Source organism: Erythrolamprus reginae, chromosome 6 (assembly GCF_031021105.1).
Source record: "Erythrolamprus reginae isolate rEryReg1 chromosome 6, rEryReg1.hap1, whole genome shotgun sequence".
Lineage (NCBI taxonomy): Eukaryota > Metazoa > Chordata > Lepidosauria > Squamata > Dipsadidae > Erythrolamprus > Erythrolamprus reginae.
Genome location: NC_091955.1, coordinates 65,777,365 through 65,804,232, shown reverse-complemented (window position 1 = coordinate 65,804,232; position 26,868 = coordinate 65,777,365). Strand labels below are relative to the sequence as shown.

The 26,868-nt window shown below is 41.8% G+C and overlaps 1 protein-coding gene across 1 annotated transcript; it reads left to right on the top strand.

Moving 5' to 3' along the window:
- Nucleotides 1-1,241: 1,241 nt before the first annotated feature.
- Nucleotides 1,242-26,422, top strand: TAB1 (TGF-beta activated kinase 1 (MAP3K7) binding protein 1). The gene is made up of 11 exons (XM_070756139.1): nucleotides 1,242-1,507; nucleotides 3,915-4,051; nucleotides 4,831-4,984; nucleotides 7,808-7,894; nucleotides 9,341-9,479; nucleotides 11,790-11,903; nucleotides 14,373-14,484; nucleotides 14,596-14,740; nucleotides 20,507-20,729; nucleotides 22,505-22,661; nucleotides 25,787-26,422. Exons 1-11 carry the CDS (start codon nucleotides 1,475-1,477, stop codon nucleotides 25,989-25,991), a joined length of 1,506 nt encoding a protein of 501 aa, XP_070612240.1. The 5' UTR covers nucleotides 1,242-1,474; the 3' UTR covers nucleotides 25,992-26,422.
- The last annotated feature ends 446 nt before the right edge of the window (nucleotides 26,423-26,868 follow it).

Genomic DNA, 26,868 nt, shown 5'->3' with positions numbered 1-26,868 from the left:
CAACTTTAAGACTGATGGACTTCAACTCCCAGAATTCTTCAGCTAGCTATGCTGGCTGGAGAATTCTGGCAGTTGAAGTTCACAAGTGTGAAGACTTCTGTACTAACCCTTTCCAAGCCATTCGAGAAATAATCCATTTAATTTACAGTTCTGCAAGTTTCACATTGGGCTCTTTTGGACCCTAGAAGAAAGGCCATCTTGCATGTAAAATGTGTCTTGGCTCCTCTAAGACCTGTCACAAACTCATCCATTCATCTCTCACTTCTCCAGGAGCTCATGGGGAACCCTCCTTCATTTAAACCTTTTATCCTTACAACAACCTTGACAGGTAGGTCAGGCTGAAAGTGACTGCCCTTAAACTAACTAGAGAGTTCTATGAAAGGCACGTGGAATTGATCTCTCCAGACTAAAGCCAGGACCTTTTAAGACTACATTACAAATTGGTGCCACTTTGAAAATGAGTGGCAAACTTAAAACTTAAAGCAAAATTGCGGTAAAAGAAGAAGGCATCAAAAGGTGACATACAATTATCACAAGATAATATTTTGCGGGCTACTGAAATTTCTCAGAGATTATCTAAAATGTGGATTTTCAGACCTAAAAGCCCCCAATTCTGTGAAAATGTACAATATGCAGCCATTGCTGATCAAGTAGTGGGCTTCAGTACAAGGTGCTGTACAGTACAGTATAAATACACTGCTCAAAAAAATAAAGGGAACACTAACACAATATAACTCCAAGTAAATCAAACTGTCCATTTAGGAAACGACACTGATTGACAATCAATTTCACATACTGCAGTGCACATTCAACTTTGTACAGAACAAAGTGTTCAATGAGAATATTTCATTCAGATCTAGGATGTGTTATTTGAGTGTTCCCTTTAATTTTTAGCAGTACTGTATATCAATTTATTTGGCAAACGTGTATAGGATAATAATAGTTTGTATAAACATAAGTAAAAAAGTAATGATAGAGACAGTAATATAGGGAGGATAGGCACAGTGGTGTGCTTATGCCCGCCCCTTACAGGCCTCTTAGAAACCGGGAAAGGTCAAGGTCAACTGTAGACAATCTAAGGTTAAAGTTGGGGATTTGAAGAAAAAACTCACAGTCAGGTAGTGCATTCCAAGCATTGATATATAATTGAATATAATTATAATTAAATATAGAAAGCCAGTTGCTGCTGATGTCCGCGGTACTCCTCCTGTTTTATCTGCAAAATTACAGCATAATCCTCTGGTAGCCGAGGATTACATTGGCAAAATTTCTTGCCGCAAATATTTAAAAAACAAAGACACAACCACCGATACGCAAGACAAAACGCAGAAGAGCGAAGCAAACAAGTCTCAATACTTCCTCCCGTCCTCTCGAGGGCGCTGCCGACCGAGGGAAAAATCAAGAACCCAATTCCGCAGGATGAAAAGTACATCCGACGACCGTCCCGCAGGCCGGGCGTCGCTTCTGCGTAAAGATGGCGGCGGCCAGGAGGAGCCTTTTGCAGAGCGTGAGCGGCCCCGCTTTTTCTATGGGATCGCGGGAAGGGCGCGGCGGAGGGGGGGGGGACGAAGGAAGGGGGAGAAACGGACGGAGGAAGGCACCGCTCCCCGGTTTAAAAGGAAGAGTCGGGTGGCTCGCGTGCTCTTCTTCCCGTGCCTCCCCCAACCGCGGAGGGATGCTTTCCTGCAATGATAAAGGAAGGGGTGGGCGGGAGAGGGTGCACGGGGCGCTCCCTTCCAGCCGTGGAAGTAATCGAAGCCGAAGGCATGGGGGGGGGGGGTTCCCCTTTAATGACGCCTTTACGCGAGGCAGCATGCCGGGATGCGTAGTTTTCTATACGCCAAAATACCCTAATATATACGGGACTTGGCACAAATGGGATTCCCGCTTGAACGGGGTGGGTCAGTGGACTAGATCAAGGGTAGGCAAAGTTGGCTCTAGGACTGGTGGACTTCAACTCTCAGAACTCCTGACCCAATCATGATAGCGTAGGAATTCTGGGAGTTGAAGTCCACAAGTCATAGAAGAGTCAACTTTGCCTACCCATGAACTAGATCAGTGTTTCCCAACCTTGGTAACTTGAAGATATTTGGACTTCAACACCCAGAATTCCCCAGCCAGTGAATACTGTATTCACTGGCTGGGGAATTCTGGGTGTTGAAGTCCAAATATCTTCAAGTTGCCAAGGTGGGGAAACACTGAACTAGATGACCCACAAGGTTCCTTCCAACTCATACATACATACATACATACAAACATACATACATACATACATACATACATACATACTGCGGTAGGCTGGATTGATTTGGAAGTATAGGTATTGCAGCCAACACAGCCCGGAGAGGCAAGGTTGTCAAAGGCGGGTGTGCCCCATTCCCGTAACTTGCAAAATGTGGGGCATATAAATAGACTGCATCCTAAATGTCTGGACATTATCAGACATCCAGGTCATGGTTGTCCCAAAGGTGCCTTTTTTTCCACCAAGAGACAACTGAACAAAATCAAAATTGAACAGCTGCTCTCAACAGAGGGGGAGGGATAGGTCACCGTCTATCTCCCAATCTACCACACAGTCCTTTCAACAGTTCCAAGAAGGCTCCACATCCACACCCATTTGCACCACTCAGCTGACCCTGGTGATCCAGGGGATCTTTTTTTAAAAAAGTTTTTTATTTTTATTTTTGTTCACTCCATATTCACACATAGTTTCCTGCGTATACCATACAAATATTTCCATAACATTATTATATCTTTCTAATCAATCCCTATTTAATTCAACATCTTTATCATATTGATGACATTATCAGTCTCTATTCATGTTTCTCTTTCTCACTCCCCTCCTATTCGCTCCATCTCTTCCATCTACCTTCTATGCCCTCTCTCTTTCCTTTCTTCCTTCCTCTCTCCACCCCACTTCTATCTCTCTCTCTACCTACTTCCTGTCTCTCCCTCTAAACCTTCCCTTGAGTGATTTTAAGTCTATTAAACTTTTATGCTAACCAGACTGATAATATATTACGAACTTATTGTATTCTGTACATCTCTTATGTTTTTTCCCTTTTAAAATTATTCATCACCATTATCTTTTAATTGTGGTATAAACTTTTACCCTAATATCACCTTCAGGTGACCTTAATGACCTGCTAAAAGAATGCAAATTATCAGCTGTCTGCAATGAGTATAATTTTTTTCATTCCCCATCATCCCATTCAGAGCTGAAGAAGCTTATTGGATGAGAAGCGAAACATCTTAAAAAAAATATCAGAAAGTCCAGTTGCCTCTTGAAAAAAGGCACTTTTGGGGCTAAATCCTAACTTGTCTCCCAGACTTTTGAATGAAAGTAGACATCCTTTATAACCTGCAGTTATTTGCCCGTTGTGCTGTTTTCTGCACTCCGGAGCTTCAGGAAGCTTCCTTGAACCCTGGAATGCAAAAAATAGCACAATTGGCAAACCGGAAGTCCATTTTCTGAATTTCCAGTTTGTCATTTTGGGGGGGGGGGGGGTTGCACTCCGGGGCTTCAGGGAAGCTTCCAGAGGGCAAAACGGCCTTTCCCAAGGCCGAAAATCAGCTGGCAGGCACACACATGCACACTAGAGCTGACATAGGCAACGTCTCTTCATGCCCTCCAATATGGATCTGCCTGCCACCTGTGGCATACGTGCCATAGGTTCGCCATCACAGGTATAGAGTACGTATATATGGGCATTTAATATCTGGAGTTAGGTTTCAAGAAGCAGGCAGGCAGTAAGAGTGATGTAATAGCAGAGACAATATAGTTGAGGTGGCAAGATCTATGTAAGTTCGAAAAGGATCTTAAGTTTTTTAACTGCTAGCACTCTGACTAGTATGCCCTTTCTTCCATTTGCTTTTATTGAGAAATGGAGCTTTTTTTCCTTGTAAATATTTAGGAGCAGCTTTCAAGCTGGACAGATGACTTGCCGCTGTGTCAGGTCTCTGGTGTCGGTTCAGCTTCTAATCGTTCCTATGCTACTGATGGAAAGGGCACCGAAATTCATCCTTTAGAGGATAACTGGTTAAAATTCAGGTAAGTAGCCAAAGATTTGAATGGAACCATTCAACTGAACAAGGCCAGGGTGTCAAATTTGATGTCATTGAGGCCGCATTAGGGTTGTGTTTCATCTCTGGGGGGATTGCCAGCTCAACTCACTCATGTCGGGGGCACCTGTGATTATCTGAGCACTCTACCAGTGAAAACGGGCTCCTGAATTCCATTTTTGGCTGCGATGGCCTCTGGCAGCAGAAATGGAGCCTGGGAGGGCCGTAAGCGGCCCTCCCTCTCGCAGAACTTAAAAGTCTATTAGGACCTTAACTCCAGAGGTCGATGGATAGAAGCCTTTATAATTTTTTTTTAAACAAGATATTTATTCAAAAACAGAGATAAAACAAATAAAAAAACTGTCTCGAGGGACAGGAGAACATATGCTTCTTACATCATGGAGATTCATGGAGGTTAAGAAGGAAGAAGGAGGAAAAGGAAGTGACGCAAGAGGAGGATCCAATAAGGCACATTAGTTAACTGTTTCATTACTGAATGTCTCTGAAGGGCTGTCAATATACAGCGTGACACTCCCAAGCTCCGTTTTTTCTGGCAGAGGCACCATGGGCCAATCACATACTGTTTCCATGGTGACCCCGCAGACCAGATCTAAGTACCCCTCGGGCTGGATCCAGCCTGCGGGCCCTGAGTTTGATACTCCTGGAACAAGGGCACGATTTTCTCATTCTTTCATTCAGTTTTCTCTGGCTGTTACTTTGATTACATAAAAAAGATCACTGCTTACCTATTCTGACTCATTTTGGCAGAAGTGAGAATAACTGCTACCTCTATGGAGTCTTTAATGGTTATGATGGTAACCGAATCACAAACTTTGTGGGAGAGCGACTTTCTGCAGAACTTCTGTTGGGCCAGCTGAACGCAGAGCAGGATGAGGCAGAGGTGCGCAGAATCCTGTTACAGGTAATAGAACCTTCTCTTTGTGTATAATTGTTATTGGGATTTGTAAATGAAAAATAAAAGAATAGGAAAGAAAACTGTAATATCCAACACATTATGAAATTGTATTCTTCCAAAACCAGGCATAAATCATTTGAATCAATACACCCTCAGTTTTTCTATAATGCCAACAATCTCTTGTCTGCACTTTCTGATGCATACTCTGAGGACTTAAAATTAAAAGTTAAAGAAGTAATATTGAAACATTTAGAGCCATTAATAATCCATTATTAAATATTAGCTTTATTTAGCTTTACTAGATAAATGGTCAAAGCAATGGAAACTGCAGTTTAATGTTTCCAAATGTAAAACAATGCACTTGGGGAAAAGGAATCCTCAATCTGAGTATTGCATTGGCAGTTCTGTGTTAGCAAAAACTTCAGAAGAGAAGGATTTAGGGGTAGTGATTTCTGACAGTCTCAAAATGGGTGAGCAGTGTGGTCGGGCGGTAGGAAAAGCAAGTAGGATGCTTGGCTGCATAGCTAGAGGTATAACAAGCAGGAAGAGGGAGATTGTGATCCCGCTGCATAGAGCGCTGGTGAGACCACATTTGGAATACTGTGTTCAGTTCTGGAGACCTCATCTACAAAAAGATATTGACAAAATTGAACGGGTCCAAAGACGGGCTACAAGAATGGTGGAAGGACTTAAGCATAAAATGTATCAGGAAAGACTTCATGAACTCAATCTGTATAGTCTGGAGGACAGAAGGAAAAGGGGGGACATGATCGAAACATTTAAATATGTTAAAGGGTTAAATAAGGTCCAGGAGGGAAGTGTTTTTAATAGGAAAGTGAACACAAGAACAAGGGGACACAATCTGAAGTTAGTTGGGGGAAAGATCAAAAGCAACATGAGAACTATTACTGAAAGAGTGGTAGATCCTTGGAACAAACTTCCAGCAGACGTGGTAGATAAATGCACAGTAACTGAATTTAAACATGCCTGGGATAAACATATATCCATCCTAAGATAAAATACAGAAAATAGTATAAGGGCAGATTAGATGGATCATGAAGTCTTTTTCTGCCGTCAGTCTTCTATGTTTCTATGTTTCTGTTATTAAATATTCAACTCTTTATTCCATACCTTAGAAATATCAGTAAATTCAACTTCAATTTTTCAATTTCTGATATGGACCTGCTTTAATTTCAATAACAGACAGTATAAAAATGAGATTGAGATTTTTCTGAAGCAGCTGTATAGTCTATACTGCAAAATCAAAACATCCTAGGTTGAATATTTTGCTACTGATTTTGTTAGCGAAGAAAAATGTTATCTGTAATTAAAAATCCTTGATTTAAATAATTATTCCAGGATCTTCCCATGTTTTCTAGTAAAACATCTCCTTAATTATTTTTTAATGATTTCACAAATTTATATATTCATGAGACTTATCATCAAAATCCAATGTAACTTAAATGAAGCCAAAATATGTTTTAGTTTCACATAAGCCAGGAAATTTAAAAAATGCTTTTGCTATAAAAATATAAAATTAATCGCTGGGTTTTAAACAGAGATACATAAGTCACTTTCCAACACAATTGTTAGGGGTTTATACTCTATTCTCATTTCATAAATGATCAAGTAAATGCCCAATTGTGAAAACACTGATAAATTAAAACCTTCAGGAAACCGCTTTGAGTCTCCGGAGAGGGGCGGCATACAAATCTAATAATAAATAATCTCAGGTTAGCCGATGAAATCCTTTGATGGCTGACTCTAGAAAAATCACGCTCTTCTTTTCTAGGGTGCATCTTTAAATTAAAACTACAGAAAGGTTCAGCATTCTTTAAATGTAGTAAGAATCATTATTGTATGATACTGTGCTAGGAACTCTAAAATAGTAGTAGTCGCAACAGAAAGTTTCTTAAAATGTATATAAGTTTTTAAATAGGGTCAATTACCATTAGTAAAGTCACCAATACCTTAGCAGACATGGATGTCCCATTTCTATTTCTTGATATGTTAAAAATGCTATGACAAGACCCACAATTATTCTAAAGGATTTGATTAAAAAAAAAGAATTTGTGGGTTTAGAGGATCCCAGAAAATAGATATGCTTTTGTGTGATATCAGAAAAGGAGTAGAAACTGTTTTGGAGAGACCATTTCATAATTGACACTTGAAGATTGGCAAACCCCTCTTCCTGTTCATCTTTTACCTTTTGTCAGAAGGCAGACATACTCTCCAAAGTTTAAACTTAGAGACTGCAGCTTGAACAATTAAGTAAAATGCTACAGTGGTGCTTAAAAGTTTGTGAACTCTTTTGAATTTTCAATATCTCTGCATAGTTATAACTTCAAATGTGACCTGTTTCTCATACAAGTCCTAAAACCAGATAAAGAGAACCCAATTTATATGAGCTGAAAACATTATATTTGTTCATTTATTTATTGAGAGAAATGACTGGTTTTGAATCTCTGAAGCCAACGCTCAAACCTTGTAGTTCTTTTTTCATATTCCCTATTTTCATTATCTGCCTATTTTATTCATTTATACTGGCAATTAGAAATTTCAGCCTTTTGTCCAGTGGAAGAGAAAATAAGTGTAGTATGAAAGTGTCCTGATAGTGGGACTTGTTTTGGCACAAAGATGTTACATGTATTCCCACAGAAGTATTCTCTTTGGTAGAAACATACCAGTATGAGCACATTTAGGGAATTCATAAGAAAATAATATAATATTTGACAGAAAGAATCATCTGAAAATTTCTATATAGCTGACTATAAATATTTGGAGATCTACTAGGCTATTTCTATTAACCTACTCCTGGTATTTTCTCAGGCCTTTGATGTGGTAGAACGTAGTTTCTTGGAGTCCATTGATGACGCATTGGCAGAAAAAGCCAGCCTCCAAGCCCAGTTGCCAGAGGTAATTCCATAACTTATACTAGGCAATTCCAGGAATGTTGACTTCACATTTTATTTTTGGAAACCCTAATTGCTTATGTGTTATTTTAGAATGTGGATAGATGAGTGCTATGTGAGTAGAAGCTGGCATAATAGAATATAAATACTGTATGTACAAAACTGAGCCCTTGTAGTCTGTTAAATAATTAAGAAATAATGCAATCCTTTGAGAGATACGTCAGTGTAGTGATTAAAGCTCTAGGCTAGAAGATTGTGAGTTTTAGTATTGCCTTAGGCATGAAGCAACTTGGGCGATCTTGAATCAATCATTCTCTCCCAACCCTCAAAAGGGAGCAGTGGTACAAAAGATTTTACTTCTAAAATCTTGTCAAGAGAATTGCAAGGACTTGTCTGGCAGTCACCAGGAATCAACACTTACTCAAAGGCACACACACAATTTTTTTTTAATGTCCTATGTTTATAACTATTAAATTAATTGGAATTTCTGTTTCGCATATGGTAAAGAGGAAATTTTGAGAGGAAAATTTCAATCTTGGCCTAATATACAGATAGTTAGGGTAAATAAAATTGAATGCCTTTGTTGTTTGGTAGCTTCCTTTGATCCTGTCAAATTCTGTCATGTGATTGTTCTTTTTACAGGTAGTCCCCGGGTTACGTCATCCCTGACGTATGATGTTTCGTCGTTACGACGACCCGGGGACAGCTTCGAAGTCACCGCTGCCGCCTCCATTCAGGCAAAGGGATCTCCGTGGGGTCTCCAAAACTGCCGCCCACCGCGGAGATCCCCTCGCCCGAATGAAGGCGGCGGCGGCTCCAAGGGACCAACAGCCGGTCCTTCTCGGGGCTGCGTTGCTGCAGCCTTGGAGGCTGCCGACGCTGCCTCCGTTCAGGTGAAGGGATCTCAGCGGTAGGCAGCCTCGGAGGCTACAGCAACGCAGCGCCGAGAAGGACCGGCTTCTTCAAGGAACCAACAGCTGGTCCTTCTCGGCGCTGTGTTGCTGTGGCCTCCGAGGCTGCTCACCATGGAGATCCTCTCGCCCGAACAGAGGTGGCGGCGGCAGTGGCACCCTCGGAGGCTGCAGCAACGCAGCACCAAGAAGGACCGGCTGTTGGATCCTTGAAGAAGCCACCGCCATGTAAGTCGGAATATTCATGTAAATCAGAATATTCCGACTTACACCAAACTCGGCTTACGACGGGCGAATGGAACGGATTCCCGTTGTAAGTCGGGGACTACCTGTATATTAAAAATGTGCTACCATTTTAGAAGACTAGCACATTGGTTAGGACATAAACTTTGTGAATTGGAGTCATTTTTGTCAAATGCATATTTACCTTACTTGACAGGTATATACAGTATGTACGTAGGTGAAGAAAAATATAAAGACTACATAGAAGATTCCCAAAATATATTGCTGATAAGCTTAGTTATTGCTTTGTCTTCTAGGGGGTTCCCCATCACCAGCTGCCTCCTCAGTACCAGAAAATTTTGGAGAGGTTGAAGTCTGTAGAAAAGGAAATCTCTGGAGGAGCCATGGCCATTGTGGCAGTGATTCTTAGCAACAAACTTTATATCGCTAATGTAGGTGTGTTCCTCTTCTACGCTCTTTCGACTTGGCACTTTCTGAGTCCAGCATTAAGTGACGAAAATTGGTTGGTTGGTTGGTTAGATCAGAGGTCCCCAACCGCCGGTCCGCGGACCGGCACCGGGCCGTTGGGGGTTTTCAGCCGGTCCGCGGCGCCAGGGCCCCCTTGGCCTTTCCGCACCACCAGCGGCGCTCCCCCCGCCAGCCAGCCAAGCCCCGCGCCCGCCGGAACCGGCTCCTCGCTCTCTCCCCGCCGCGTTTGCAGGAGGTGTGGAGGGTCGGGCGGCCCGCCAAGGCCAGGAGGGACGCCGCTGCCCCACCCTTCCCTCTCTCCGCCCGCCGCTGCGCCTCCTTGACGCCGAGAGGAAATGCCGGCAAAGGCTTTTCTCAGCGGAGGTCTTCAATGTCGGGGGCGCACGGGCGGTTGCACGCGCTCCCTATCTCCCTGCTAGCCCACTCGGAGTATTCAAAATAAGAAAAACCTTTGCCGGCGAAGGCTTTTCTTATTTTGAATATTCCGAGTGGGCTAGCAGGGAGATAGGGAGCGCGTGCAACCGCCTGTGCGCCCCCGACATTGAATATCACCTTCGCCGGCCCCACCTCTCCTGCAAACCCCCTTGCTGAGAGCCCAGGGCGAAAGTGCTCTCGCAAAGGTGAGGCGGGCAGGGCGTGCGCGCGTCACCGCTGAGAAGAACGGAGAACGAGAGTGAGTGATAGCAACAGACAGCAAGATAGAGAGAAAGTGAGAAAGAGAGAGTGAGAGAAAGGGGGGGAGAAAGAGATAGCAAGAGAGAACAAGAGAGAGAAAGAGCGTGAGAAAGAAAACAAGAAAGAGTGAGAGAGAGAAAGCAAAAGAGACAGAAAGAAAACAAGAGAGAGAAAGTGAGAAGAAGAGAGAGAAAGAGGGGGAGAGAGAGAGAAAGAGAGGGAGAGGGAGAAAGAGAGAGGGAGAGGGGGGAGAGATAGCAAGAGAGGGAGAGAGAGAAAGAGAGAGGGAAAGGGGGGAGAGATAGCAAGAGAGGGAGAGAGAGAAAGAGAGAGGGAAAGGGGAGAGAGGGGGGAGAGAAAGAGAGAGGGAGAGAGAGAGGAGATAAAGGAAGAGGAGAGAGAGAAAGGAAGAGAAAGAAAGAAAGAGGGATAGAAAGAGAGAGAGAGTGAGAGATGCTCAGTGAGCCTTTCTTTGAAGTTGCCTTTCTTTCTTTCTCTTTCTTGCTTTCTTTCTTGCTCTTTTTCTTTCTCTCTTTTACCTTCCCTTCCTCTATTTCTTCTTTTCTTTCTCCTTCCTACCTTCTTCCCTTACTCTCCCCTTTCATAAGTTTCCTTGCTTCCTTCCTCTGTTCCTGTCCCTTCCCCCCTTCTTTTTCTTTCCTTCCTTCCTTTCCTCCCTCCATTTCTTGCTTTCCTTTTCCTTCCTCCCTTCTTTCCTCCCTCATTCCCTTCTTTCACTCCTTCCTCTCTTACTCTCCCCTTTCACACCTTTCCTTGCTTCCTTTGCACCCTTCTTCTGTTCCTGTCCCTTCCCTCTTTCCTTCCTTCCTTCCCACCCTCCGTCCATTCATTCACCCATTCCTCTCTTGATCGCCCCTTTTACGGCGCCGCTGACAGCTAGCTCCCCCCCCCCCCACCGGGCCATGGAAAACTGGTCTAGCTTAAAGCCGGTCCCTGGTGCAAAAAAGGTTGGGGACCTCTGGGTTAGATGACAATACAGTGTTCCCTCGATTTCCGCGGGGAATGCATTCCGAGACCTCCCGCGAAAATCGAATTTCCGCGAAGTAGAGATGCGGAAGTAAAAACACCATTTTTGGCTATGAACAGTATCACAAGCCTTCCCATAACGCTTTAAACCCCTAAATTACCATTTCCCATTCCCTTAACAACCATTTACTCACCATTATTACTGGTACTCACCATTGAATAAGACACTTAGTGATCCTGATATTTATAAACATAATTATTTATTAACTTTTTTTTGTCATTTATTTGCAAAAATTATCAGTTTGGCGATGACGTATGATGTCATTGGGTGGGAAAAACCGTGGTATAGAAAAAAACCGTGAAGTATTTTTTAATTAATATTTTTTGAAAAACCGTGGTATAGGCTATTCGCGAAGTTCGAACCCGCGAAAATCAAGGGAACACTGTATATTTATCCAAGGAAAATGCTTCTCTGACTTCTCAAATCACCACAGAAATAGCTCTGTGAAACAGCTTGTACAATTTCCTAGCAAGAAACAAAAAAGATTTTTGGTCATAGGGCAGTAGTAGTCAGTTACAGTTTCTGGCGTTGCATTGTACATTATCTCTTTACAGGGACAAACCGTGCACTTTTGTGCAAATCTACCATGGATGGATTGCAAGTGACGCAACTCAATATGGATCACACTACCGAGAACGAAGATGAATTATTCCGCTTTTCACAACTGGGTAAGAAATGTTTCCCTGTCGGTTGCTAAGGACACTACAGTCCACAACAAAATCAAGTCAACCAGTCTTGGATCAAATAAAGGCTGACTTCATATAATTCGGCAATATGAGGTGAATATGTGATGAACTAGTTAAAATTAATATGCTTGACAAAATGGGAGGGAAATAAGACATGGATATGGTACATTGGATTATTGGAACGCTCTTGAAAACTAAGTTATTATTGGGAACATTAGTAGGTGAGCCCAGTAGCCTAGTAGCCCAGAGTCGTATGCAAGTCTTTGGTTCTTAACTAATTAGAAATAAACACACAGGCAGTTGGCTAAACTTATGATGTAGAAGTAGGCAAAGCCATGGAGGGAAAAAAATCTAGAAGAATGCTTTAAAAGCTCCCACCATCTTTAAGAATTGGCATTTTAATTTGAAGCAAACTTTGGTAAAACAATCAATATCAATATCAACTTTATTTGATTAGTCAATCGACCATATCAAAGCGAGGAAAAGGACCACAAATCGGTCGTCATAAAACTGTGACTGGTTAAAATACAATAACATTGGCTAAAATAGAGGGAATTTGAATAAATAATAAGTTAAAATGCAGTCTAATATGCTAAAGTTGAGTAGTAAAACATGAGAATATAACTCGTGCAAAGGATTATATTAAACAAATCTAAGATACTGATATAAAATATTCTTAAGTGAGTTCAACAAACAAAATATATCAGGTAAAACAAAATATATCAGGGTTTTTATGGAGTAGTTAATGGAGTGTCCATAGTATCAAAAAAGTATTGTGAGTTTTGTAAGTAGATCCCAGATTACTTCCCTGCAGTAGGGGGGAAAGATCCCAAAAGTAAGATTTTTTTTGCTGAGGTTTTCCTTTTCCTTTTTTGTTTTGTTTCCTTACAGAGTACCACTGTTTATTGATGGGTTCTCTGGTTAGCAGTGTCAAGCTAAAGCATGCCCAATTGAACAGGTGAAGGTAGTAATCTCTCTCCTTCCCACTATAAGAAATATATAATTTAATATATGAATATCAGAGTAGTTGCAAAACGGCTTTTGTTTGCCACCACAGGTTGCAAAACTAAAATTTATTTAGTTTCAGCTGTAATATTCCCGGTTACAGAGAATGGATAGTTAAACCAAATACATAAGCCATTTAAATTTGTTCCAATATCCATTACAGTAGTCCCTCACCTATCACTGGTGTTACGTTCCAGACCTGGCCGCGATAGGTGAAATCCGCGATGGGGAATTTATCGACTGATAGTACTACTTATTTAAGTATTTATATTGTAATTGTTTGGTAAGTTTTCATTGTTTTAAGTGTTTATAAACCCTTCCTACACAGTATTTATTTTAGATACAGTATTTAAATACAGTATTTACAATTTTAGATATATATATTTTTTTAAAAACCTGCCGATCGAGTTCTGCGGGCTGTTTAAACCTGCCGATCGACTTCCTCAGAAACCCGCGATGAAGTGAAGCCGCAGTAGGTGAAGCGCGGTATAGCGAGGGACTACTGTATACAGATTTTTGGCTTGCAATGAGGCTCTGGGAGGGCGTTTTTGGCTTCCAGAGAGCATCCAGGAGGATGGGGGAGGGCATTTTACCCACCCCTGGCTCCAGGAAAGACTTTGGAGCCCAGGGAGGATGAAACACAAGTCCGCTGGGCCCACCAAAAGTTGAGCAATGGACCATTTCCGGCCTCCAGAGGGCCTCTGAGGGGTGGAAGAATCTGTTTTCGCCCTCTCCAGGCATTAAATTATGGGTGTGGGCACTCATGCATTTTTGGCACCCAAGGAAAAAATGGTTCGCCATCACTGGTCTAGAATGTGAGTCTGCACTTTCTTTCCAATAAATAACTAAAGATGAAAGTCAGTTCTCTGTCTCCCCTTCTTAAGTTCATGATCTTTTCCCTGATTGGTTAATTCAATTTTTCAGCTGACATTGCTGTTCCCTGACTTGGAATGCAACTGCAAACTCTTAGCACCTGTACCTATATCTTTTTTTAAAAAAATTAAAATTTTAATTTAAAATGAAACAGACATATAAAAACACACAAACATAAAAGAAAAATATATATATCCGGGATGATTTACATCCCAATTTTCGTCAGAAGCACATATGGAGTTGTATATATTTTTACATTAAATTGAAAACATTTTAGTCTATGTTCACTGTAAATACTGTACATTTTTATGTAAGAGAAAATAAAGAAAAAAGGAAACATTTTAGAGAAGAACTTGAAAGAGAATAGAAAAAAAAGACTTCATAAAAGCTAGAAAATCTAGTTTCCAATTTTGAAAAAAGAGATGAACATATTAATTATTAATCTTTTAAACCTTATTCAATTATTTGATTGTTTCTTTGTTTAAACCAATTGTAAAATTTATCCCAAATTCTATAATACCTATGTCTGTACCTACAGTATATCAATGAGGTTTTTATTTTATACCCCGGCAGGTTTAGATGCAGCAAAAATAAAGCAAGTAGGAACCATAGGTGGACAAGAAAGTACTCGGCGTATTGGAGATTATAAGGTCAAATATGGCTACAGTGATATTGAATTTCTTAGGTAAGGTAAAGCTTGTTTGTATCTTACCCTTATTTCTCTATTTGATTTCATTGCATTGCCAAATCCTTTTTCATTGCATTATATAATACTAATTGAGGTTTCTCTTTGAAGTGCTGCGAAATCTAAGCCAATCATAGCAGAGCCTGAAATCCATGGTGGGCACCCATTAGATGGCGTCACAGGCTTCCTTGTGCTCATGTCAGAAGGACTCTACAAAGCTCTAGAAGCTGCTCATGGACCTGGACAAGCCAATCAGGTAAGTGACTCCTCACCAGTTAAAAACTGTTCTTTTGCACCACCTAATTGAAACCTTTAGATCTTATTGCCCATTCATTCATTCATTCAATTTTTATGCCGCCCTTCTCCTTAGACTCAGGGCGGCTTACAACATGTTAGCAATAGCACTTTTTAACAGAGCCAGCATATTGCCCCCTACAATCCGGGTCCTCATTTTACCCACCTCGGAAGGATGGAAGGCTGAGTCAACCTTGAGCCGCCGATGAGACTTGAACCGCTGACCTACAGATCTACAGTCAGTTTCAGTGGCCTGCAGTACAGCACTCTACGTGCTGCGCCAACCCGGCTCTCAATATACAGAGAAAAATCTGGTGTTTTATTAATGTTATATTTAGAATGTAGGAAACAGATTGCATATTCTAAAGTGCAACCACCATTGGCTTATTGGTTTATCTTGGGACACGACAAGCTACTTATTTCAGGGGTCACATAATATCCCTATCAAATTCCTTCAGGTAAAGTCCTTAGTGACTTAGATGCCTAAAGTGCTACAGTAATTTCAGAATCTTTTAACCATCATAGAATGTCAGAAGTTGTGATTGCATCAGAATTAAATAGTAGTTTTAATTTTATCAAATTGCTTGTAAGCATTCTAGGAAAAATCAAATTCATTTTTTGAATCTGCATTTTAAAAATGTTTCTTCTGAATTGATTTGAAGCAATAATGAGAGACCATGATTACCTGGAAAACAGGATTAGTTGCTAGTTTTAAACTTTAGTTATTTCACAATATAGGCTTTTCATTGATTAGTAGCTCAAAATTATATCTCTGGCCCATTATTTTCTATATTTATGTCCGGCAGAATTAAGTGGTAAAACAAAAATTTGCACAAATAGTACTTGTCAGATACCGTGTTTCCCTGAAAATAAGACACTGTCTTATATTAATTTTTGCTCCAAAAGTTGTGCTACATCTTATTTTCGGGGGGTGCCTTATATTTCTCAAATAAGACAAATTCACAGGCAGAAAAGCTGACACCCCCAAAGAAAGTGTACCGTACAGTACACTGATTACGGTACGGTACCTGTCAGTATGGCACCCACACATACAAACGACGGCACTTATATGGTACAACAGTATACTCCCGCTATTGCAGCTTCCGGCCACCAGAGGAACTACAGTCTACGCACTGTAGTGGAGACTAATGGCGGTGAGACAGCAGCAGACTGTGTCTGCTGTACTGGACAGTACAAAGCGATGGAAGGGGCCAGCAGGGGACGCCACATTATTACGGTACCGCTATGTACAGCTTTGAATGGTACCGTATGTTTTTCCACCGTACCGTATGTAAACTTGACTACGCCTTATTTTCGGGGGGGGGGTGCCTTATATTAGCAAATTCTGCAAAACCTCTGACATGCCTTACTTTTGGGGTGCGTCTTATTTTCGGGGAAACAGGGTAGTAGCTCTTGAGTCCAAAGAGGAGCTGAATTCTAAAGATCTTTATTCCAAATAGGAAACAAAATTAGGATAAATGCCAATGACAACCCTGCAAGTATGAAATTAAAAATTCCTATTCCTATTCCAAATAATTATAGATTATATAGTCAACATTGCATTGAACGTCCTTGTCAGAGAAAAATATTCAGCATCCTTTTATATTCACTTACTGTAGTTGAATAAATATGGAAAGCCCCTTTAAGTTGGATACAATAAATACACTGCTCAAAAAAATAAATGGAACACTTAAACAACACAATATAACTCCAGGTAGAACTTCTGTGAAATCAAACTTGTCCACTTAGGAAACAACACTGATTGACAATCAATTTCACATGCTGTTATGCGCATTCAACTTTGTACAGAACAAAGTATTCAAAAAGAATACAGTGATCCCCCGAGTTTCGCGATCTCGATCTTTGCGAAACGCTATATCGCGATTTTTCCACCCGATGACGTCACTCCCTTCCTTTCTCATCTTTCTTTCTCTCTCTCTTTCTCTATCTTGCTTCTTCCTCTCTCACACTCCCTCCCTCTCTCATCTCTTTCTTTCCTTCTCTCTCTTTCTCTATCTCTCCCCCTCTTGCTCTCGAGCGGCAAGCGAGCAGCCGGGCGGGCGGGTGAACGGGCAAGCGGAGCGGCCGGGCGGGTGGGTGAACGGGCAAGCGAGCAGCCGGGCGGGCGGGTGAACGGGCAAGCGGCAAGCGATCTTGGGGTTTCCCCTTTGCCTGGGCAACGGGGAAACCCCATCTTCGGCTCCTCGCTGCTGCCGCGCTGCGGAGCAGATCAGCTGTTGGGCAGCCGAAGGAACCTTCCCTGGGTCTTCCCCGCCGCCCACACGCAAACTCCACCATCTGCGCATGTGCGGCCATGAAAAAAAGGGCGCGCATGCGCAGATGGTGTTTTTACTTCCGCACCGCTATATCGCAAAAAATCAAGTTTCGCGAGGGGTCTTGGAACGGAACCCTCGCGAAACCCGAGGGATCACTGTATTTCATTCATTCAGATCCAGGATGTGTTATTTGAGTGTTCCCTTTATTTTTTTGAGCAGTATATTTGTTCCAATATTCTTCTGGAAAGCTATCATCTCCAGGAACCTTCCCCAATGATATAACTTAATGATAATTTCCCAAAGTGAAAGGTGTGAAGGAAATATGGATTGATCTTGTGGTAAATGTCATAATTCATCTTCTGTGTTTTATTTAAATCATGTTTAAAGTGTATCAATAAAGGATTATTGCTACACGTTTTTTTTTAAAAAAATGCTTGATTAAGAAAAATATATATATGTATACATTCCTTTTGATATCCTAAATAGATTGTAATATGTTTTTTACTTAATTTCTTTTAAAAGCCAATAACTTACAAGAGGTGTACTGTATCTTCTTTTCCAATATTTCACCATCTTCTGTAATTTAATAATAACTATTTGAAAAGCATAAATCTCATTGAGTTCATATTTTGTAGAAACAAATGATTTATATTGATCTGAGGCATGTAGAACAACAATTTTATTTTTTCCTTTATTTTATTATAAAATTTATGTATTTTTTCAAATATAACAAAAAAAGACATACACAAAACATATACATACAACATTTGAGAAACGAAAGCTTCCCCACTTTTTTTTGAATGTTCGATCAGAGAATTTTGCTTCTTTCACATAGTATTAATTCTTTTATTTGACATGTTGCTTTGCTTAAATTTTTATTTATTATTATTATTATTATTATTATTATTATTATTATTATTATTATTAAAAAGATTAATTTTTCCTTTAAAAATGGTTGCTTTTTATATAAAGTGTAGGAAATGATGCAAATCTGAATAACTGTTTTTAGAAATTATGATGTAACTGAGCCCGTTAAATCTTTAATTAAAATATTTTTAGGAAATTAAACCTATACACCCAGGAAAATCATCACATTCTCTCCATTCCTAGTAGTTCCACCAGAGGGACCACTTAGATACTGTAAGAACTTGACATTCAGATCTGTCCCAAAGACCTAAAGCAATCTCTTCCTTCCATCCATTTTCAGTACTTGTGAAGGAAGAGTCCAAAAAACAGTTTTTCTTGTTTGTGTACATAAGTACCTTATAAGAGCTACATTGGAATTGGAGAAGACAATATCTGTGTTTATTGTTGACTGAAAATATCTTACTGACTTTTTTTGTGTAAAACAAAAGCAAAAAAGCATGATGTATGGTTTTGATAATCAAATAGGAAAGATTATAGAATGAAGAGAGTTGTTATGTAATTTAAGAAATACATTTACAATAGAACTTGCAGCTAAGAGTGGAAGCCCTTTTTGTATTTTTTATATTTTCCTTCTACCATTTTATCTTTTTAGTTTTCTTTTTTCTTTCTGATTATGTTTTAGTTTGTATTAATTTTTATTCCCTGTTTTTAAAACTTTCAATAAGATTGTATTAAAAAATGAAAAGATTATGTTAGGAGAGAAAATAAATGAGGTAACCTACAAGTAACTCATGTCCATATCACTGCTGATAGAAGTTTTTCTGTATGTATGCACATACTGTACTTGCAGGAACAATATGCAGTCCTTTCAAGTAATCTGACAAAGCGTTTACTAGTAGCGTTGGGCAAACCCGTTGATGTTCGGGTTTGGTGGGTTTAGCCGAACTTGACGTCGGAGTTCGTGTTCGGAACACCAACCCCAACCCCTCTGGCCCAGCGGAAGGTGAAGCGCTGGGAGAGAGGTCAGGCTCCAGGTCTGGAGTTGCCCTTCCTGCCCCCCCCAAGCCGAGTCGGCTTGAGCCTCAGAGCCCTCCCCGCCTCCCCCTCCTGCCCACTGCCCGCTTGAAGCTGCCGGACGGGATCCTGAATAGCTGGCCGGCAGAACCTGCCTCCCCACCCCTCTGGCCTGGCGTGAGGCAAAGCGCTTGGGGGGAGGTCAGGCTCCAATCCCTAGGGGCTCAGCGGGGAGAAAGTCCTGTCTTTGCAGCCAGCAGGAGAGCCATGGTGGAACAAGCGAGAAGCTCCTAAGTGGGCTCCAGGATCAGGTATGGCTCTTACCAACACCCCCCCCCCCTGGTGGGGGAGGCAAGCAAATGGGATTCCCTGCCTCCTTTTGCTTGCACACCCCCCTGGTCTGTGAGAAATCCACGCCTCCCCTCCCTCCTTGTGCTCCAAAGGTCTGGATTCCCTCAGCCCTTTTAAAGCCCTTCAGGAGCGGAGCCCTCCCCGTCTCTCCCTCCCACCCACTGCCCGCTTGAAGCTGCCGGCCGGGATCCTGAATAGCTGGCATGTGCAGAGCGTCTCACCCCCCCACCCCCGCTGCTGCAATAGTATCGCGGTGTTCAATCGAATGTTGAACCTGAACACGGACGTCTGAAAAAGTCCGGGATAGGGTTCGGTATACCGAACCCGGCCAAATTCGGCACGGACCTGAACTACGCAAGTTCGGTTCGCCCAACACTATTTACTAGGTTTTATCCCTTTCCACTTCAAATGGATTACTGAGATGTCCTCCTACTATGTATCCAGATCTTTGGGAACTCCACCATGAGCAGCTTTCCTATAATGCCATTTTAAGAGCCCAGCCATGAGCTGATTCTCGGGATTTTGATCATAGGATACTTCTACTACTTGGTGCCTGTTTTGGGGCAGGACCCCCCACAGTTGTCTAAGCTGCAGTTGCATTTGGGCTGTGTTAGTACAGGGTACATGGTTGTTAGGGATTGCCATTGTAAACTGCATATTGTACACTTGTACCAAACTTGTACTTAAAGAGTTAATGTGCACTCAAAGAGTTAAGTTGTACTTGAAGAGTTAATATTCAAGGCTGTTTCATCACTTCCTCATTGAAGCTATAAAAGCTCATTATTCTGCTCGGTCATTTCCTTTACTTTTGCCTGAGATGGGGGAGTTGTGTTTAAGCTCCGTGCTTGTATAAGCTTCGTGCTTATTGTATAAGCTTTGTGCTTATTACCTATGTTGTATTTTGTTTTGTGCTAATCTTGTAATTGCTCAGTGCTTATTATTCTGTATTTGCTTCATGCTTATTCTGGATTGTTTATATTTTGTTTATATGTAAATAATACTTATTTAACTAAGTCTGTGTCTTGGCTTTATCACACATCCATGCTCTGTTAAAATTCTCTGCTCGGTGTTGTCGAAGGTTTCATAGCCTAACCGAGACAAGCCAACAGGCTGCTCATAAATAAGTAACTCCTAAGGGATGGGAGAAGCATCCTCAGGGCTTTCAACGAATCACTTTTAGTGCTAATGTATATTTTTTTCTGGTAAACTTCTTTTTCCAGGAAATTGCAGCCATGATTGCCACAGAGTTTGCCAAACAAACGTCATTGGATTCTGTGGCTCAAGCAGTTGTGGACCGAGTTAAGCGTATTCACTGCGATACCTATGCCAGTGGTGGTGAACGGTCCAAATTCTGCTCTCGGCATGAAGACATGACAGTCCTAGTAAGAAATTTTGGGTACCCGCTAGGAGAGATGAGCCAGCCCACACTGACTCCAACACAAGGTATGGGAAAATCAAACAGTTTCATGACAGAAATTGTGTGTGAAATTTTGTCCATTACAGAATTGGTAGTGGTACATGGTGGATCACCTTCACTTTGAAATTATGGAAATAAGATTAAACGACTTTAATGAAAACAAACTGGAGAAACTGATGGGGCGATGGGACAAGGTGAAAAATTATATGTTAAGTAAAATTTGTGAAGAAAAGGTGAAAAATAAACTCAAATCACTCTTTGAATTGTAAATAAATGCAAATCAGAGCTGAGGAAATAACAGAATATATACTCGTAAATAATTGAACCCCCCCCCCCAAATTGGTGGTGGGGGATGTATGTTTAGTCGGGTGATGGGACACATGCACAGAGCACTGTTGCATATTGTTTGTATTGTGTTATGTATGTGCAAAAACCAACAAAATATATTCAAGTTTCAAGTTTTATTGGATTTATATGCCTCCCCTCTCCGAAAACTCGGGGCGGCTAACAACAATCATGAACAATATACAATAAAATCCAATACTAAAAGCAAATTAAAACCCTTTAATATATAAAAACCAAACATACATACAAAAATACCATGTATACAGTTGTAACGGCCTAGGGGGAGAAAAAAGTCTTAATTCCCCCATGCCTGGCAGCAGAGGTGGGTTTTAAGTAGCTTACGAAAGGCAAGGAGGGTGGGGGCAATTCTAATCTCTGGGGGGAGTTGGTTCCAGAGGGCCGGGGCCGCCACCGAGAAGGCTCTTCTCCTGGGTCCCGCCAAGTGGCATTGTTTAGTTGACGGGACCCGGAGAAGGCCAACTCTGTGGGACCTAACTGGCCGCTGGGATTCGTGCGGCAGAAGGCGGTCCCTGAGGTAATCTGGCCCGGTGCCATGAAGGGCTTTATAGGTCATAACCAACACTTTGAATTGTGACCGGAAGCTGATATTTAAAAAAAAAAAGAAATTGTGTGTGAAAGACAGGAGCAGAGTTAGATCTGTACTCTTCCCCCAGTTGGTTGTGTGAAGGAGAAGCACATGAAGAAAGAGGCGCAGATAAAAAGAAGCATTGTAAACATCTTGTGAGATTTTGATTTAGCTTCGAATAGTATGAAGCAGCCATAATGCTATTTCTTTTATTAACATTATAAGCTATTTATCTTTGGATTAAAGGGCCATGCTTTTAATGTCCGGGGGCAAATTGTTTAGAATAAAGCTACTGGCATCTTTATACGCCACCCTGAGTCCATTGGAGAAGGGCAGCCTATAAATTCAAATAATAAATAAATAATAGAGCGACCGATAAGGTCCCACAGAGTTGGCCTTCTCTGGGTCCCGTCAACTAAACAATGTTGTTTGGTGGGCCCCAGGGGAAGAGCCTTCTCTGTGGCGGCCCCGGCCCTCTGGAACCAACTCCCCCTGGAGATTAGAACTGCCCCCATCCTCCCTGTCTTTCGTAAACTACTCAAGACTCACTTATACCGCCAGGCATGGGGGAGTTGAGATATTCCTTCCCCCTAGGCCATTACAATTTATGCATGGTATGTTTGTGTGTATGTTTGGTTTTATAATAAGGGTTTTTAGTTGTTTTAGTATTGGATTGTTACATGCTGTTTTTATCATTGTTGTTAGCCGCCCCGAGTCTACGGAGAGGGGCGGCATACAAATCCAATAAATAAATATATAAAGTAAGTAAGTAAGTAAGTAAGTAAGTAAGTAAGTAAGTAAGTAAGTAAGTAAGTAAGTTAAATTTCCCAATGTACCCATTCTTTTCATGATGTATTTCTGGACCTCTAGGTGGCCGTGTCTATCCTGTGTCCGTGCCATACTCTAGTGCTCAGAGCACAAGTAAGACCAGTGTGACTTTATCACTTGTGATGCCTTCTCAAGGTCAGATGGTCAATGGTGCCCACAGTAGCTCTACGCTGGATGAAGTCACACCCACACTTACCAAGTAAGTGTTCCATCTTAAGTTTTACAGTGTTCCCTCAATTTTTGCGGGTTCAAACTTTGCGTATAGCCTATACCACGGTTTTTCAAAAAATATTAATTAAAAAATACTCCGTGGTTTTTTTGCACACCAAGGGTTTTCTGGGGCTACCCGATGTATAATACTGTGCGTTTTAACTCTCCCCCCCCTCCACCTCAGCCGTCCTGCTTCTTTAAATAAAAGCTCTGTTTCCGCCCCAGCCTTCCGATCCCACCCCTTTAATTCTTGGAGCGTTGGTACAATCCAATTGAAGCCGAGCCTTACTGCCGCCTGCTGCCACCGCAGTGAGCGCAGCAAAGCCCCCTGCTTGCTGTCCCATTGCTTCTGGGGTTTCTGGGGGTAAGTAAAACCAGGAATGAAGATGGGCGGGGGAGGAAGGAAAGAAAAGGAGCATCTCTACTTCGCGGAAATTCGCAGGCGGTCTCGGAATACATCCCCCGCAAAAATCGAGGGAACGCTGTATTCCCTATTACTCTTTTTTTTAAATTTATTTATTCATTCATTCAATCATTCATTCATTCATTTATTTATTTATTTATATTGGACTTGTATGCCGCCCCTCTCCAGAGACTCGGGGCAGCTAACAGCAATAACAAAACAGCATATAATAATAATAATCCAATACTGAAAACAGTTAAAAACCCATTATTATAAAAACCAAACATACATACAGACATACCATGCATAAAATTGTAAAAGCCTAGGGGGAAAGAGTATCTCAATTCCTCCATGCCTGGCGTCAGAGGTGGGTTTTAAGCAGCTTACGAAAGGCAAGGAGGGTGGGGGCAGTTCTAATCTCCGGGGGGAGTTGGTTCCAGAGGGCCGGGGCTGCCACAGAGAAGGCTCTTCCCCTGGGTCCCGCCAAGCGACATTGTTTAGTTGACGGGACCCGGAGAAGACCCACTCTGTGGGACTTAACTGGTCGCTGGGATTCGTGCAGCAGAAGGTGGTCCCTGAGATAATCTGGTCCGGTGCCATGAAGGGCATTATAGGTCATAACCAACACTTTGAATTGTGACTGGAAACTGATCGGCAACCAGTGCAGACTGTGGAGTGTTGGTGTAACATGGGCATATTTGGGAAAGCCCATGATTGCTCTCGCAGTTGCATTCTGCACGATCTGAAGTTTCCGAACACTTTTCAAAGGTAGCCCCATGTAGAGAGCGTTACAGTAGTCGAGCCTCGAGGTGATGAGGGCATGAGTGACTGTGAGCAGTGACTCCCGGTCCAAATAGGGTCGCAACTGGTACACCAGGTGAACCTTGGCAAACACCCCCCTCGCCATAGCTGAAAGATGTTTCTCTAATGTGAGCTGTGGATCGAGGAGGACGCCCAATTTGCGAACCCTCTCTGAGGGGGTCAATGATTCTCCCCCCAGGGTAATGGACGGACAAATGGAATTGTCCTCGGGAGGCAAGACCCACAGCCACTCCGTCTTGTCTGGGTTGAGTTTGAGTTTGTTGACACCCATCCAGGCCCCAACAGCCTCCAGGCACTGGCACATCACTTCCAATTATTATTATTATTATTATTATTATTATTATTATTAATTAGATTTGTATGCCGCCCATCTCCGTAGTTATTTATGGAATACTGGATGTGTTATCCCTCCCACCCACCCCCAAATGTTATTTAATGTAAACTTCTAAGCCCTGTGCTGTTCAATATTTTTGTTAATGACCTCAAATTGACCTCTCAAAGAATTGAGAAAATAATTACATAATTTTCCATTGACATAAAACTAGAAATGGCTAACACACACACAAAAAAAGAGAAGGATCCAAAGACAAGTTTAGACAAGCTTGAACAAGAGGCCCAAAATGCATGGGGAGGTGGGGGAGGAGAAAAGTCACAGGTATGGGATTACGGAAAACCTTGCTTGCAGTAATACATATGAAAAAAGCCCAGGGTGTTTCATCAGCTAAAAAAATGATAAAAATTGATACATAACTTGTGTTAGCAAGGACAGCAACAACGTTAAATCTAAAAAGCCATTCAGAATCTAAACTCAATCTCCTAGGGTCTCTAAAACAAGTTAAGTGAGACATCTATGCGATCACCTTGCTCAGTTATCACAATCCCAGTTCTCCCCATTGTGGTTGTTAAGTGATTGTGCAGAGGGCCATTGGGGATGGAGAAGACTTTGAGAGGTCCCCACCAGTGTTCCCTCTAATTTTTTGGGGGGGTGGGCGGAAAAGTATAGTGTCTGAGCAGCAGTCCCTTTGGGACTGGGCGGCTTAGAAATAATAAATAAATAAACAAACAAACAAACAAATAAATTAAAAAAACCACCCTGTTTTGCCTCAGAGAATTTCAAAATAAAATACTGTACTGTGTGTCTATAACAGTGAGCTCATAATAGGGCAACTCTATCAATATCAAAATGCCACTTAAATAGTTGAGCTAGTTTCAAACTAGATTTTGATTTTCTTTCTCTCTTCCTTACTCCCATTCTTTTTCTTTCTCTTTTCCTTCCTCTCTTTTTTCTATCTGTTTCTCTCTCTTCCTCTCTCTCTCCTTCCCTCTCACTCTTTCCCTCTCGGCTTCTGGGCAGGTTTGGAAAACTCTGAGTTGATGATGATTTTTAAGTGAGCGATTGCTCACTGCTCAGCTTAAAGGGAACTATGGTCCCCACTATAAGTTACCGTTGCTGAGGGACACATGCTCCTGAGATGCTCCTTTTACACTGACATTAGGAGAAAGCATATTCTACCACTTATTGAGGGATATCCTGGCCGTTCGGACGTTGCCTATCTCCGGTGGTTGCTTGGGGATGAACAGGCCAGGATTACGGCACAGGTGGCCAGATTCAGCGCAGCAGCAGCAGTGGGGATTCGTCGCAAATGTGTGCCTTCATAGTGAGATATGTACATCTCTTGTATAGTTACAATGGGTCAAGCTTGGTTGCTCAGCCCAAAGTCCTGTTTCCTGTTCTTTTTCCTTTTAATTATTATTAATATTATATTGATGGTCTTTGACCGTAAATAAAATTTATATATATACCGTTGCTATGTCATTTGTGAAGATTGAATGAACGATTGTTTTTCTTTCTTCTTTTTTGCCCCCTTATTTTATGGCTTTACCAACAGTCAAAGTCCTACTGTGACTCTTCAGTCTACTAACACTCATACCCAGAGTAGCAGCTCAAGCTCCGATGGAGGCCTTTTCCGTTCTCGTCCTTCTCATTCTCTCAGGCCGGATGAAGATGGACGTGTTGAATCCTATGTAGACTTTACAGAGTTTTACCGCCTTTGGAATATGGACCACAGTGAACAGGGGACAATCACTGTGTAATAACGCATGGAGCGTAACCCCTGTGAAGTCCCACCAGACAGTAGGCTGCAATTCATCTCTTGGCTGACAACATTTTTGTACAAAGCATCATCATTTGGAGAGTTCGGGACAAATTTCTCGTGTGATTATTCTCATCAACTTGTTGAGCATATTTACTCATATTGAATTATTTTCTAATGGTCTCTTCCACTGTGAAATCTTGTGGCATTAGAAAGGGTTGCAAATCCTTTTACCGCATGGCTGCAGAAGAAGAAGAATCAGCAGCCAGACTTTTCTTATGGATAGGTCCACAACAAGTATCTGTCAAGAGAGAGTGTGTGTATATATATATGTGTGTGCGCATCTTGTTGAAGGCATAAATCTGGGAAACAACCATGATTTGAAAGATACCTCTGACTTGCAAAATAAAGGCTAACTTATAGTTACTACTATAAGTGTCCTCCTGCTGTGAATCCATCTGGAGGGCGCTCGGTTGGGGAATCGCTTTAGAGGCCCGGCAGTCCTGCCTTTTGCCTCCTGGGATCCCTTTCTCTTTCTGAATTTTTGCGGTGGGGCTTATGAGCCCTTCGTCCTGCCCCTGGTTGCCACGGCGATGAGGTCTCCAACAACACAGGTTGGGAAGCAAAATGAGTACAGTGATACCTCAACTTACGAACTTAATTGGTTCCGGGACGAGGTTCTTAAGGTGAAAAGTTTGTAAGACGAAACAATGTTTCCCATAGGAATAAATGGAAAAGTGATTAATGCGTGCAAGCCCAAAACTCACCTCTTTTGCCAGCCGAAGCGCCCATTTTTGCGCCGCTGGGATTCCCTCCATGGGAAACCCCACCTCCGGACTTCCGTGTTTTTGTGATGCTGCAGGGGAATCCCAGCAGCG